The following is a 16,232-nucleotide window of genomic DNA, read 5'->3' as shown; positions in this document are numbered from 1 at the left end:
CGTGATCCATATTATCAAACACTAAATATACATATATAATGATTAAATATTTAATGGGGATCCTTTATAACTATCACATTCCCCTTGTAAGCATATTACAAGCATGAATGTTTTCTATAGTTGTGAAACTTTCAGGAGTTTTTTATGTTAACTATTCATGTTGTCCCATGCATGCACACACACACGCACACACACAGACAGTTTATAACTCATAGTGAAAATGCTTACTCAGAAGTATGCTTTACCCATTGCACACCATTAATGTACCATGGAACAAAGTGTGTGCACACAGATGCCCGAAGACCAAAGCAGGAAGTGATGTAAGTGAGAATGATAAAACTGTGGTCGGTCAAAAGAGAAACAGATTCCTTCAAACTGCTGTTAAATATTAGCAGGTTGTGACAAAGGAAACTGTGGCAATCATTCATCTGGTTCCAGAGAAACTGAAACTCCAGAGCCATGTTTTGGAAATGTCAAATATGATGAAGTTTTATTATGGCGTAATTTAATTTTTTTTGCATCAGAGAGTCGATGACAACTACAATTCGGAGAAGAGTTCAGCGTTTCTTTGAAAACTGCCGATGATATTTCAAAAATCTGTACAAACCGTTTCTCAACTTTGTCGTCATTGGTAGAGGCGAGCTGGGGCTTCTGGTCAGTCCAAACTGAAAGAAAAAGAAAAAAGAAGAATTTGAGGGGTGACCATTTGTTACAAGACCTTTTTTTTGGTCGATTGGGAGTTTCACCACATTAACCACAAAACATACAGCTTATATCACTTCTACCCATTTTCCACAGAAAGAGCTTAGTTCTCTTCCCTTTAAGCAGTTTTCAACTCACTTTTGCCGACAACTCTTAAGTCTTAGTTGTAGTTTCCTACAAACACTTGAACCAAAAACGTTTTCCCACCTGCATTAGTTAGTGCTGACAAAAAGCTTATCACCAACAGCTTTCATTATCTTGCTGGTTCAAGCTTCTAAAATGTGACACTTTTTTGTGTTTTATTTCATTGTTAGTAGAGCACTTTTGGGTTTTTCACTGTTGGTTGGACAAAACAAGAACTTTGGACATTTCTTAACAATTCTGAAGTGCAATGTCACCATTTTCTGTGATTTTATACAAGCTACTAAATGACTTATGGAAACAACAATAATAAATACTCCCTGCAGCTGATAGGTAATCACACTTGGCAGCACGCTCACTTCTGTTTCATTTGGTTCAGATCATGTGCATCAACCATTATTTAGTTGGACCGGTGTACAGGTGCTCGTTATGTTCCTGAGATTACAGCCGGTATGTTATTGTTTTCAGAGTGATAAAGTGTGACAGCCAGGCATGAATGTGCTGCTGCCACGTCACTGTCAACGAATGTCCTGTTCTTCAAGCAAAATACACCCCAGGCCTGCAAAACTTCCTGCGCTGATAATGAGGAGATAAAGGATGCTCATGTTTTTATGTTTCACACAGTCAGACCAAAAATGCACAAGTAAAGACACAAGCGTGCACAAACATCGTTTCCCCTCCGGTCCCCTCATCATTTCATCCTCGGCTGTGAACGTACTTTTTCCTCTGCTTAACACTAGTGTGTATTTCAACTAGTAACGGAATACTGTTGGAGCAGAACTGTTCATTGTTTCTGCAGGGAGGGCCTGGTGGATGTGGATAAGCCAAAATAACAGTTCAGGAACATTTTGGACAAGTTAAAGATGGATGGGACAAAGACAGAACAGAGATAATGTGCCGGTAAGAGGGAAGAAAACAAAAGCAGTGAGAAAGGGCTACATCCTCTCCTGACATGGACAGGAAGAAGTGCATGGAGAAGTATTTCTTTTGCTTGGAAGTGACCTTGTTCGAAGCTGTTTAAATGTTCATACACACCTGAACTTGGAAGAGTTTTGAACAAGAGTGTATGTGTGTCCTGTTTCTGTATTTGTGAGCACAAGACGATGTCATACCAAGGCGAGAAATAAATGCCAGTGAAACATTTTGAGATTCATTGTTTATATAAACTCTTATAAAGCAGAAAAATACATTAATACTAACTTTTCCAACAATATACATCAACCATTCAAACGAAATATATACACACGCTAACATTCAAAAAGTTTGTTCTGAAGTTGAAGCAAAGCAAATAGTCTACCTCGTTGCTGAGCTTTCTACCAACATAATATCAAGATTATTTGCTGAATAAAAAAATACGCTGTGAAAAAGGTGGAAATGTAAACAAAGTTGTGGCCACATAACAAATAGCTTAAATTAGCTCCTTAAGTGCTCTTAATAACAAACCAGGATATATTATGCTACTAAAATGTTGCTGCGTGGCGTTGTTGAGTTTGCCCGGCGGTGTCAGGGCCCCTGCTGTGTGTCACAGCCCAGGACCTCCAGACGCAGGGCGATGTCATTGAACCAACCCCGCGGGTGGATGCGGAGGTATCGGCCAAACAGAGGAGAGTCAAAAACAGTGAGAACTTCATCTTCTGAATCGCTGTTTCCTGTGAAGATCTGAGGAAAGGAAAAAAATAAAAAAAACAGGAGATGAAACGATGAACTAAACTTAGACTGTGTGTCACTAACACACTTTAACAGGATTCCTTTGGTGGGTTGTCAGCTCCACAACACAGAGTGACTCATCCACCTGTGTAACAGTAAGGAAACTGTGCGACAGATTAGGCCTTCTGAATCAATGACTAAGTGAAGGAATAAGTGAATTGAGTTAGCATAACTGAGACTGTTTTTCTTTTATTAGTAAGCTGGGATGAGTACCTTTTCTCTTTGGGTGCTCTCCTCCAACACACTGCTCCAGGAGTGACCATCATGACTGACGGTGACTGAGAACTCGGTCACCATCATTTGGCTCAAAAGTGATCGAGCTCCTTGGGTTACGACCCCTGTGATGCGTCTTACTTTCAACAAGTCAACCTGCAGCCACTCGTGAGGGTTGTTGTTCTGGGGAGAAAAAGTGAGAATAAACATTTTTAGATCTCACTAAGGAAAATATGAGTTTCAAAGAAAAAACAAAAAACAGACCTGAAAGCAGGCATACGGAGGTTTGTATTCATTTAGTTCTTTCATTTCACTGATTTGTCTCAAAATGAGATCTACAAAAAGATCATGTGATTATGAAACAATATGAGCAGTATGAGCAGTATGAGCATACCAGCTTCTGAACGAGCTAGAAGTAGGCCGAGCAAATGAAAACAAAAAACAGATGTAGGGATGGCCAAAGTGAACAGCACACCACTTCCTCTCCCACAATACCATTTGGAAACTTATAAACTAGGAGTGTTTTCTGGCAGTGCATCTTTTTCCACTGACATGATGTGGCTGCACACAGCCAAACCAAATAACAATAACCATTAACATGGGGATTTTTTCCCCCATTTTAGTTAATTTAACCAACATGTGAGATCACTTCTGGTTTACACTGAAATTCAAAGAGTTGTTTGGCAAAAACAAAAGCCCTAACAAACAAAAATGACACATAGTTGAAGTTCAGTATGATGACAATTTAAAACCCTATCTTAAATCACAACTCTCACATTTTATACAAGGAAAGGTAAATCAAGGTCAACCCATTTCATTCTGTTTCCTGGAACACATTTGCAAGATGTTTTCCCGGTCAGACCGATGTTGAGAACAATTAAAAATTAAGCTACTGTTAGCCATCTGTTTAGGCATTGCAGCCCTTTCAGGTTGCTATTGTGTTTTATAGTTGGCACACAGTGGATGACCTCTGTCCATGGATCACAAGTGCTACTGTTTGACGTGTGACCTTTAATAACAGCTCACCAGTTTGACAGAGGGACAAATCACACCTCTATAGTTCAGTGCTGCAAAGTTTGGAAATGATAAGCTGAGGAGGAGGAGGAGGAGGAACTAGAGAACAAATTAATAATAAGAAATAGAGAGGAGAGTGAAAGAGTAGTAAGTCTTATAATATCTGGATCGTAGCACCACGTGAGAGAGCAAATTACTAAAATCAATGACATCAATGCTAAGTGTGGTTACAGGTCCAACTGAGCACACTTTTGATCCTACGTATCATCAATACAGACTTGAAAACTTACATGTGAGCTAGGCTAGCTGTTTCCCCATGCTGTCAGTATCCATGCTAAGCTAAGCCAAGCTAAGAGTCTGCTCTGATTGTAGCTTCATATTAAGCAGACAGATATGAGAGTCAATCTTTTAATTAACTCTTGGAAAGAAAGCGATAAAGCGTATTCACATAAATGTAAAATGATTCCTTTCAGATACCCTTTAACTTGGCATAAATTACATGTGCACAGCATTTGTGTATTTGTGTTCACCTCTGGCCTCCAGGCGTTGGCGGCGCCTTCCTGGTGGAGGCGAGCGAGGTCGGGGCTCCAGCTACGCAGCAGAGATGAATGAAATGAGGAAGCACTGAAGCTGGCGTCAGGAATCAGCCTCTTTTGGAGGCCGAGAGGGAGAGAGCAGCCTGGTCACACGCAAAGACACAAACATAAGAGTCATTCTCTGCTCTTTCATACAGAATAAAATTAACTCTGCGATAGATTCTGCTCCTGTTGGTGTAACTCACTGTTGAGATCGCAGCCCAGCAGCTCCAGACGGAGAGCAAGCTTTTGCACAAAGTTCAGAGGCTGAATCCTGACGTAGCGAGCCAAAAATGGTGGAGAGAAGGGGTTGTTTTTCACCGTGGAGGCGTCCTTGTTACCATAAAATACCTAAACCAGAGCAACACAAACAATTCAGCTCAAACTTCAAGGATCATTGAAATTTGCTTGAGATAGTCAACCAATTACAGTGAACAATGTGTTGCCTTTACTGTATTCATTTGACAATGAAACAGCAAGATGTCATGGTATTCAGCTGTAATTAGAAACCACTAGTGCTTCTAGGTACATTTAATTCTAGTAACAGTAGAAGACCAACTTTGTTCTGCTTGGATGTGTTTCCTCTGTAAGTGGTCCAAGTCTCTTGGTCCAGGCTGTAGGAGATGTGAAAGATTGTTATGTAGTTGTCCCTCAGCCTGGACCGGACTCCCTGTGTCTGCACACCGTGCAACAGGGTGGGTCTCTGAAGATCAACCTATTAACACACACATGAAAGTACGTTTCACTGTGTTTCTGGACTTGGACATTATAAAAAGAATACTCAATTCAGATGTTGCATTAGCACACTGACCACTACATAGCATATTGTTGCTGTGCAATGGTTAACAGGCTGTTTATCTTACTTGTATCCATGACATTTTGTTTTTGCCCATCCAGGCGTTGATATAACCAGACTGATCCAGCCTCCCCAGCCTCGGCTCCCATTTATCTGGACACATGTGTGTAAACACAATTATAATCCTACTCAGTGTGGGTCATCTCCTGGCTTTCAGATTTAATAAAGCTGCTTGATGGCCCAAGACTGGGTTGTTTTCATTTTCAGCACACTGGGTATTTGTGGTAAGCACTTACTTTCTCTACAAGTATAAACAAATATTGAGGGTCTTCTTGGTATGTTTACCCTTTTAAATGAAAAACTCTGTTTTACCTATGTGATCGGACGCTGTAATCTGGGAATCCTGGATCCTTCCTGATTTCATCCCCAGAGGCAAGACACACCCTGCATGTGAAAAATTCCAGCTCAATATTGCATTCCTCAAATCCTTTTCTGTGCACTTAACACGTCTGGACAGTACAGAACTATACATCTGTTTTGACATTTCTGGAAATTATGAAAAGTGTGACTTAACAGGTTTACCTCAGATATTCAACTTTGCAATATTGGAAGTCCTCATTAATTAAAAAAGCCCCATACCTTACACAAAATACTTTACAGTGTCGAAAATGTGGGGAAGGCCACTGACGTTATTCATATAATGTGATGAAATGTGCAGTGACAAGATTGTTTCTTATACAAGTCCAACTGAACTAGAGTGTTTGAAAGGTGGAACATTTTAGCGATGTATTCATCCTGACATTGATGCTATGATGGCTAAATAAACACCTACAGTGAATCTAACCTACTATTACTGCTCTATTAATCTTTAATATAACATTCTAAATATGAATGCTATATAGATATTTTTCACAGATATGTGACACTCCGTGTACCTACGTGGATTATAAACCAGTAGTTTAGCCCTCATGCCGGCCAGCTGGTAGTCTCCAATAGTGCACTCCACCAGCCACGTGCCGACTGTGGGGGGTCTCATCTCCACCGTGCCAAACAATCCTGAGTGACAAAGAGCAATGCAACACATTAAGTTATATAAAAAAAAAAATAAAAAAAATAAAATAAGGCTTTCAGAGTGCAAGTCAGATAATTACTTAAAAAAGAGACAATAAAAAGATGGAAACTAGATCATTTTCTTGGATTACATTTTTTCAGCCTGTAAAAACACTAACAGGTATCATAATATTATGCTCTTACAGTTGGTCTTTTTCACTTTGTTTAATGTAACTTAGACAGAAAATCGTATTGATATTAGATGCATAATAAGGATGTGGTTCACATAAGTTGGTTTAAACGTACCGAAATTTCTTAGACGTAAAATCAATCTGATGAATAAATAGTTTAGCCCGAAACATGGATTACAGTTGTAATTTACTATACAGGGTACTGGAAAATGTTTGCTTCCTATAAGGTCAACTCAAATCTGCAAATGCAGAAACATCTGTTTATGTGTTGCGTGTTTTAATGCTATACATAAACAGAGAGTTTAAATGAGTGAGTTGTAATGTATGTATTTATGTGTGTGTGTGTGTGTGTGTGTGTGTGTGTGTGTGTGTGTGTGTGTGTGTGTGTGTGTGTGTGTGTGTGTGTGTGTGTGTGTGTGTGTTTACCAGGGAAGAGGTTGTAGACCCCCATACGGTGTTCCTTTTGGGTGTGAACAGTGAAAGGTAAACCATGGAACTGCACAACGTGGTACTCTCCATCACTTCCAACATTCAGCAGGTGCCACCTGACGAGCTGGTACTGGGCGACCAACAGACCAGGAAGTGTCTCTGCCACATAACCATTTATTGCTACGGAAAAACGCAGGCATTATTTCTGAGATTTTATTTTTGAGTTTGAAATTAAACTAAACTCAATACAACATGACAGCAACAATCAACCATCGTCTCCACCTGCAAACTTATTGCTGATGTGGTACCAGGGGTCCTCAGTGTTGGCCTGACAGGGCGGAGCACAGTGCCGCCGCAGGTTCTCCTCCATGTACCAGCTCTTAGTTTCATCAAAGGTGTGGAAGAGGAGGGCGAACTCCTGGACATTTGGCTGTGTGTTCTGACGAGTCCGGAGAATACCGGACTTACAGATCACCAGCGGACCAATCAGACCTGAATGAAGGTCCTTCTCCTGTAACATAGCACAGAAATACTTATTTTCTTCTTGTCATGTAGCTCAACTGTTAGCCTTAATAATTAAAAACGATGCATCAATATGGGGCATTTTTTTGTGATTGCCATTTGATTTCCATGCATGGAAATACATTTTGGATTAGAATTTATACAAATTAACACAGACATAAAGTACATGCTGTATCCATGAAACATAAAGTGGGAACAGGCTTAAGGTAAAGACCTATCCAGACCTTATCCACAGTGGAGTAGTAAGCCCCACTTTTGCAGTCAAATTCAGTGTCGGCTGGTCCTTGTTTCCTGGTTACTTTCCAGTTATAGGTCCGTGCCTCCCCAGGGGCCACAGGCTCTCCTGGGACCCCCGGTGGAGCAGATAGGTTATCAGTTTGACTCATGCCGGCCCCCTGGCTGCGGTCGTAGACCCCCTGAAGGTGAAAGGAGTAAGGTCTGGATGCCTTGTTCTTGAACACCACCTTGAATAAGACAGAGAGGGCAAATATAAGTATTTTTTACAATATCATTCAATATTCTTATATTTTGCTCAGTTAAAATATCACTCACATTGAGGACATCATTAATCTCAGCTCTGATGAAAGGTCCCATGATTCCCAGGTGTTCCTGGGGCTCTCCTCTGCCTACAGGAAGAAGGAAGTCTTTATCGCTGTAGGCTCGAAACACCACCTTCTTATACTCTGGCAGGAACTTCCTCATCCCTCGACGCATCTCTCTAAAAAGAGGAGTCGAAACAAAACTGCTGTATTAAACATTAGGATTAGAATGGATTTTTAAAATGCAATTTTTTTGATTTGGGTCAAAAAAATGTTGACCCAAATCCCGAAAAATGACATGTTAGCGAGCTTTAGAGGCGCTGATAGGCAGATTTTCGAATTCTCCACAAAACAATCCCTTTGAGGTCCTGCAAGGAAACCTGGATGAAATATTTTTCTTACCCGGGTTGGATGAGCTGGTGTGGTTTTCTGATGCCGTAGTCCCAGCTGATCTCCTCTGCAGCAATGTAGTAGTTGCGATATCTGGTCTCTCCGGAGCGCAGGTCCATGTAATCCGTAGAAAGTATATCTGATGTGTTGTTGTCCTATGATCAAATTTAGCATTTGCTGCAGTTGAGAGGGATGTGTTTCGATTTGTGACAAATATATATGTGACAAATATATATACCTAATTAATGTACATAAGACATGCACACACAGAAAATGGTACCTCTTGGCTGTAGTCATCATACTCGAGGGATAGATCAATCCCTGTTTGGATGTTATCAGTGTAGTTATATTTTAAATCCGGCAGATCTGCTGTAAATCGCTCAGCTTCAGACTGGATATGGTTTTGTGGTACCAAGTTTTGATCCATCTCTTCTGAATTGCTTAGCCCAACAGTTGAGTCCTTATCTTTCAGCATTGGATTGCTGTCAAGTAAGATCTCGTTTCTCTCTTCAAGCTCTCCATTCGTCCTATTATTCACACTTGAAGCTTCACTCTTTTCCTCAGCTTTTACCTCGGCACCGGTGTCAGTCCTATTTTTCACAGCTTCTTCTACAATCTCTATCCCAGCTCCTCCATCTTCTGAGGCTCCAGAACGGATGTCTTCATCTGTCCAGCTGCTGTCTGCTTGTCTCCTGTGTCTACCACCTCCTTCTCCTCCTGCAGGTTCAGTCTTATTCTGAGTAACTGTCCGCTCCCCATCTATCTCTATTTCCTCCAAGATATCCTGTGGGATTCCTCCCTCTCCTTCTGGTGATGTTGCTATCCCTTCCTCTAGCTGAGTTGCTGAATGTTCTTCACCCCCCGTCGAATTATCACAAGTGACATTTTGTTTGTTTACTGATTGAGTATTGTTATCCGTGAGGGGTTTCTTACACATTGGAACCAACAGATTTTCAGGTCTTCTGCCCCTCGGCTGAAAGTCTGGCTGATCGTAATAGTCAGAGATGTCGTCGTCAATCCCGTCACGATCAACTCGGTCTCCATCGGCGCTTTGAAGTACGCTGTAACTGACGCTCATCCCCCGGCTCTTGAGGCTGCCATCGTAGGCACTGATCTCCCACTCACCTGGGAAAAGATCATTTATTACTCAAGAGCAACACACAATCCGGAAAGCATGGCGAATCAAAACCACCTGCAACCATTGTTTTCTATAGAAGCCCACATATCAGCATCACATATCCATATGCGTTGATGTGCATCAATAAATCCAGATCTGCAGCTCTCATATTTCTCAGCATCTGGGAATAACAGTGCTTCAGGAAAGCAGCATTTTTAAGTCACAGCTACTGAGCCCTGGCTACTTCATCTGAATGTATGACACAAACTTTTATTTGTTTATATTGTCTTAGCAATGATTCCTACTATGCTCTTTGTTTTTGTAAATTTGTCACAGAAAAATGTATATAATCTGTTTGGATTTTCCTGCTTGATTTACGAAAGCTTTGAAAACATTTGAAGCTTGCACATGTTAGCAACTGCTGTCAAGCCATAGAAACATATCTGCAGAAGATTTCTGTACCTACAGTATAATCAGCCTAGCTTACCTTACAGGGCAAAACTAGCTAAAACTTCTAGCTTAAAAGGTATTTAGGTTACTGTGACCTTCAGCATCAAACATTTTAAAGCATTCAATTAATGATCTTTGAATTTGGTTTCACCCACCAACATTATCTAACAAATAACACGTCAGTCTCACCCATCAGCTCGGCTTCCATGGGAACGGTTATGCCGGTCATGGGGAAGAGGGTGAGGACGGACTGGTAAAGGCCTTGGTACTGAAAGAGGTTTCCCGTGAAGTAAACGGAGAGGAAGTCACTCTGGGAGCCAACATTGGCCACGTGCCAGAAGGCAACGTCAGTTTGAGACAGCACAAACTGTCGCCCGGCAAAAATGGCGCCGTTTATACCTGGAATTAAAAAGAAATTCAGAGTTAATAACAATGTATCAAATGACAGTGTAAAAGCAATGTGAAAGGGTTTGCTCCGTAGTGATGAACCTACAGAGATTTGTTCTTACTGTAAATGACATTAGACTTGTAGAATTCCGGGTCTGTGATGTTCGAGTTTTGGCTGGACTTCTGCATGTTTTCGTTGAAGTACCAACTTCTGTTCTCATCAAACACAGCAAATATCAGGCTCCACTCTTTTTCTGGGCCCATCTGCATGCAGCAGCAGATTCAGTAAAAGAGACACAGAGTGTTATATTACGTTTGTGCAGTTGAGATAGAACAAAGCAGGATTTTTGTAAATAATCCATTCAACATTGTGCATATTTATTATTATTATTATAGAGATGTTCTTCTCACCAGACGTCCTCTGGTGTATATGGTGTCGGACTTGCAGATGAGCAGGGTGCCCACCAGCCCGGAGGCCAAGTCCCTCTCTCTGGAGACGGTGCTCTGATACAGTTGGGTCAGACATTGGGGGTCTCCCTCCAAGGGTCCATTGTCTGTTGTTAGCCTCCAAACGTAGATGGACGTCCCGTTGGGTGGCACTCCTGTGGAGCGCAAGTCCTTCTCTTCAGCTGAACAGAAAATGAAATGAGAATAAGACCACCAAAGATGGGTAGGAAAACATAGTACACTGAATACTTTAAACATACAATTTGTGTTGCTAAAATGACAGATTTTGAGTATATTTGCAAGCTTGCATTGATGATTTTGATATAAACGATTGATGAATTTAGTCTGTTGCTTTATATCCGTTCTTAAGCTTACCATTTGCAGATCTCGGCATTGAAAAGATCTTGGTAAGGCCATTGGGGTAGATGTTGTAAGGGCGACTGGCCAGGTTTCTGAGAGTGATCTGCAAACACAGATCAAACCAATGGGAGATCAGTAGAAAGCCCAAACAAAAAGCGCTACATGAGTTTGCTTCTGTTTTTCTATGATTGAGAACAGATTTTTTGTAATTATTATTATCATGCAAAAAAGGCCAATTTTTATATTTTCTGTCCTCACGCACATGGATTTGATCGTTGATTTTTCCTTTCAGCAGTGGACCCAGCAGTGTTGTTTTGGGGTTCTTCTTCTTTGTGAAAGATCCATCTGTGTATTCCACGTACACAGCCTTTTTATACTTGTAGCCCAGGTGATTGGGAGGTGCATCCAAATATCCAGACTGCAACTCACTGATGTGTCAAAGACAAAAGAGAAAAGACAATCAATTTAAATCTACTTTCACTCTCTGCTATTCTTCTTCTTCTTTCTCCTCCTCCATCTTTCCTACCTATCTGTGTGTTTGAGATAAAGGGCGTAGTTCCAGGTGACCTCTTCAACAGCGATGTAATGCCGCCAGGTTATAGACTGCTGTCCACCGCTGGATCTTGCTCGCACTTGTGGTTTCTTAGGCTGAAAGCTTATGGTGTTGAACGAATCCTCGCCATCGTCACTGTAGTCGTCAGTGCTGGGCACATAATCATTGTGTTTGACGTTACGCAGGTCGGGTCCCGGCAGAGGCTCAGGGCATTTCTCAACTGTGAAAAAGGCGTTCATGCCATCTGGGCAGTAGTTCACAACAAGAACAAGAGTTATCATTTGAATAGAGGTGGCAACAAGTATATTTTAATAAGAGTGACAGAAAATCCAGGAGACTTATCCCGTCTTTCTTACCATTGCGGTGAGCATGTATCTGACAGCTCATAAGGAAGCGGCCTACAGTAGCAGGTCTCATTTCTGCAGTGATGAATGTCATAGGGGTCACCTCAACGGTGACTTTTCGATGAATCAACACCTAAACAATAACAATGCAAGTGTCATTTTTTGAAGCAGGCCTGAAAGGACTGTCAAGATGCCAATGTGGCAACTTTCTATCTAGATTCAGAGACTTTTGAAACTAGTGCTGCTGTAGCTACCTTCACTGTAAAAGAGCTGGCAACACTGATTCTTTAAAAATCTAGTATACTCTTGCTGGTTAGATTAATCAGACTTTTCTTAACCTAGGAGGTTAGGAAATATCTCAGTTACCCTTTAAAATGTGTTACTGTTTTATGTGAGGACTTGAATTACCTGCAGAGGGTGATCCTGAAACTGAATGGAGTGGATCTCTGGAGCTGTGCCCATCCCAATCAGATGCCAGAACACATGACTACGGCCCTGACACATTGTCAAACCTACACACAAACAGAGAGAGAAAGAGGGAGGGAGGGAAAGAATAAGGCCGAAGTCCTGTGTGTACCACATAGAGAGCAGCCACTGAGCACAGTCTTAGCAACACTTAACATCACAACACAACTTCATGGAACAGACTCCCTGTCTACAGCCGGTGTGGTTCATTACCGGGTAACGTAGAGTTGACATATCCATTGATGGTGTGGTATTCCTTTCTACCGATTCCTTTCTTGAACCTCTCTCTGCGCCTGCTCTCTCCTAACTGTCCATACCAGCTCTTTGTCTCATCAAACACTGCAAACAGCAGGACAAACGCAGGGTTTCTCCTCTGGCCATTATCTGTGAAGGCACCTGGAAAAAACAAAATACATGTGATGTAGTGTGCAAGGCGTGATACTATGCAGATGAAAATACGGAGCAGATGAAAATACAGGAGCAACCTTTTCCCTATACATTTTTACTTTTCTATAGAGCCAGATAAACGCCTACTCATTGCAATTTTTTCAGTGCAGGGATGACAATGTTGATCTGTTGGTTGATTGGACCACTACATTGTTCCAGACTGAAACATCCAAACACATATTGATTCCCATACTTTCCCTTCAGTACCAAGATGAGGTTCACATTTGTAGTTTTGAGTGAAATGTCTCAGCTACTACTGAATGTATACTATTGATTTCTTTAAATTTGTCACAAACTTCGATTTATGACACTGGAGTGAGAGCTTTAAAAAGAACAATAAATTAAATAAAGACACAAAACATGACGGGAGGTAACGATTGTTTCTAGGTTTGATTAGATGCTGTGTCTGTACCCTTTGCCCTATCGCACACTGACTTGTTTGGCAGATGAGCAAGGCACCGATGAGTCCTGAGTTTACATCCCGGACCGTGTCCACCTGGGATGAGTAGGAGTAGGTGAGGCACTCTGGGTCACTGGCAGTTGGGCCGTCGTTAGGGCTGATGTCCCACACGTACTCATAGTAGCCTCCTGGAGAGACGGCATCATCCTCCTTCTCATGGCCGGAAGTGGAGTCATCATAGCCGGCTCCTGGAAAGAAAAGACGCAGCATGACTCCTCTGCATTCATTCAGAAGTAGAGAAGGGTTGAAGCAGGAAAATGGGTGTCACAAGAATGCAAGTAATTTTGTCTGATCTTTATACTATACAGGAGAAAAAAAATCCACTAGTAACTTTACAGGAAACGAGAACAAATAAATAAAGTGAAATAACGTTATGAAAATGATGTTTTGGGAACTTTCACTATAAAGACCATACTGTCAGGAATAAAGGTGAAAGTAACAATTTACACTGATGGATTCACTGACTCAAGATAATGTGCAGTAATGACTTAAATCAGACATGTTTCCACACACACACACACTCACAGGCCGTGGCCTTTTCCTTAACTCCAAATATCACATGCTTGTGCGATTAGATCTGCCTCATTTTGCCTAATTACTGGATGCGACAGGTACAGCCTTTCAGATTATGATGAACTCCATTATAGGAATCTACCTTGTGGCAGACCTGAGCTGTTTACAAGAACTGGCTGCTTAGGATCTACAGCAGCATTAGGACACATGGCTTCTGTGAACGGTATTAACCTCCAAAAGCTTCGCTGATCAGGGATGATTAATTATTTCCTTTGCAGTATGGGTATTGTAATTCAAAGCCACCTAAAATGAGTCATCATGCTGTAAGGCTGTCCGTTTGGCTTCTGCACACACAAGATAATGATAACCGTTGCTTGCTGTAATTTCCCAGGAATGAGGAGTGACTTAATGAAGCCACTTTATTACCACACTGTTTGCCTCTGATACAATTCTGGTTTGTAGCTATTTGATATTAACATCATTGCCTTTCTGTGGCTCTTTCTCATTCATGACCCCAAAATGATTTCAGACTTCAGCAAAAAAACAAAAAAGAAAGTGTGTCAGACGATAAAATTTGACATTGACTCATTTAAGCTCTTACATGGAATTCACACTAAAACTTGATTATGAGTCAAAATGCTGACACAAAAAATGAAGCATTCTGCTGACAAATGATGAGCTTGTGCATGCTTGCATTAAAAATATCAAAGCTTGGCAGCAGATCCCTCCTTTCAGTTCTCTACCTTCAGACTGTTTCCAGTAGGTGATCCCTACAGGGCTGATACTGTAGGACTGAGAGGCCAGGTTTTTGAAGTGGACCACCACCCTGTCACCAGCCCGGGCAACAATCACTGGGCCTTGAATACCTGCAACCAGAGGACACAACATTCTTAAAGAAGTCAGACGTATAAGAAGTCAGACATATGACATCCTCATACTTTAAGACAAAAAGGTACATGCTCCTAAACAGAACTGACAACTGTTAGGTTTTGTTCTTTGTGTTGAAAAGTCAGGCAAACACTATATTTGTCCACAACATCAGCATTATTGACTGTAAAACTACTAAATTTCACATTCCATTTCAGGTTCTGGACATTATTTTGTTTGTTTTATTTATCAAAATAATAGAGCAAGTGGGCTATCAACCATTAATGGAAATAATGATTCAATAACACAAACCCAATGACATACTTGATCGATTGAGAAAATTGAGAATATCAAAAGCGCCTTACCTGTCCATGCTGGCCTTGGTTTGGGGACAGTGTATGTAGAATCTGTATACTCCCTGTACACTGCCTTGACGTATTTTTGAGGAATATCTCTGGATCTCATTCTAGGAAAACAAAACGAATGCAATCAATGAAACCAAACCAATCAAATAATGAGAAAACGACCACTTATAAAACAGCCCATTAAATCTAATTTTCCTATCTCAATTAATTGTAAATGTGTGAGTTTCTAAAACACGAGCTTGTATTAGAAGCATATAATAATTGTACAGAACCCAATGTCTTCTTATTGTTTTTTTAAATTACTACTAAACAAGCGTTTGGAAAGTGGCTGATGTCTGAATGACATATCAGAGTGGGTGAGTTTAAATGAAGCAAATCAATAATCACCTTTGCTCGGACGCTGGCTCAGCATTGTCCAGGTAAACGTAGTCCCAACCGATTTCTACAGCCGCGATGTAATAAACTCTGACAGCGGCGCTGTGCTGCGCCTCTCCGGCGGAGGAGCAGAGCAGCAGCAGCAGAAGTGTGATGGCTCTCATCTCGGGCAGATCCGAAGTGTCCAGGGTCAAACACCGCAACGGCTCTGCTGCTCCTGGTGTGGGCTGCAATATTTAAAGGAAATGTGTGTGTGTGTGTTGGGGGGGCAGAGGAGGAACAGGGCAGCTGAAATCGCACGTGGGGGCGTATGGTGGGAGAAATGCGCACGCTCTGCTATGATGAGATCAGGTGAATGTTTGAATTTTGATCTGAAAAGCATGGAGTGGAGGTGTTTGTTTATTTGTTACCTGTCTTTATTGTCCAGCGAGGGGGGGTTTGTCTTTGACACACTAATGCTGCGGCACCATGAACTCATAAATGACACTGGCTGAGACAAAATCAATGTATCAACTTGTTAACATTAACCTAGAACTGCATCGCTTATTAGAAAGTGAGAAACTATTAGGCTTACTGATAGGTCGCAAACACGTATGTTTGTATCTCTTGTTTTTCCGATGCAAGGGTCCCAGGACAGAGGAAGTCGTGCGCTGTCCAGATTGCAAAGCCTTCTGAGGCACATTTCTGATTTAACATATTAGGCTATAAAAAAAATTAAATTTAATTGAGTAGTTAATCTTTTTACTTTGTAAAAAAAAAAAAAAATTGGCCCAAACTGTGACAATGATTTAATGAATATGGCACAGAGCTTTT

General features: G+C 41.2%; 1 protein-coding gene across 1 annotated transcript; it reads right to left on the bottom strand.

The window, feature by feature from the left end:
* Positions 1 to 1,990: 1,990 nt before the first annotated feature.
* On the bottom strand, positions 1,991 to 15,583 carry f8 (coagulation factor VIII, procoagulant component). The gene is made up of 27 exons (XM_054597019.1): positions 15,432 to 15,583; positions 15,045 to 15,145; positions 14,556 to 14,678; positions 13,275 to 13,487; positions 12,606 to 12,788; positions 12,336 to 12,439; positions 11,940 to 12,060; positions 11,557 to 11,827; positions 11,293 to 11,458; positions 11,046 to 11,133; positions 10,635 to 10,852; positions 10,346 to 10,487; positions 10,026 to 10,235; positions 8,550 to 9,394; positions 8,282 to 8,424; positions 7,893 to 8,058; positions 7,565 to 7,804; positions 7,101 to 7,329; positions 6,816 to 6,998; positions 6,088 to 6,204; positions 5,521 to 5,592; positions 5,216 to 5,301; positions 4,912 to 5,067; positions 4,559 to 4,703; positions 4,308 to 4,456; positions 2,764 to 2,946; positions 1,991 to 2,502 (listed from the first exon to the last, which is right to left on the bottom strand). The coding sequence occupies exons 1-27, from the start codon at positions 15,581 to 15,583 to the stop codon at positions 2,347 to 2,349; spliced, it is 4,962 nt and encodes a 1,653-aa protein (XP_054452994.1). The 3' UTR covers positions 1,991 to 2,346.
* Between the last annotated feature and the right edge of the window lie 649 nt (positions 15,584 to 16,232).

This window comes from Anoplopoma fimbria, chromosome 4, assembly GCF_027596085.1.
Source record: "Anoplopoma fimbria isolate UVic2021 breed Golden Eagle Sablefish chromosome 4, Afim_UVic_2022, whole genome shotgun sequence".
NCBI lineage: Eukaryota > Metazoa > Chordata > Actinopteri > Perciformes > Anoplopomatidae > Anoplopoma > Anoplopoma fimbria.
This window is presented reverse-complemented; position numbering and strand designations above follow the sequence as displayed.

What these genes read in the sequence shown, in the direction of transcription:
- f8 (XM_054597019.1), bottom strand. Translation starts at nt 15,583, where the DNA reads ATGAGAGCCATCACACTTCTGCTGCTGCTGCTCTGCTCCTCCGCCGGA. An exon ending in ATGATGACTACAGCCAAGAG is followed by an intron (nt 8,425 to 8,549) that starts GTACCATTTTCT and finishes ATTTGATCATAG; the next exon opens with GACAACAACACATCAGATAT. An exon ending in ACACATCCAAGCAGAACAAA is followed by an intron (nt 4,704 to 4,911) that starts GTTGGTCTTCTA and finishes GCTCTGGTTTAG; the next exon opens with GTATTTTATGGTAACAAGGA.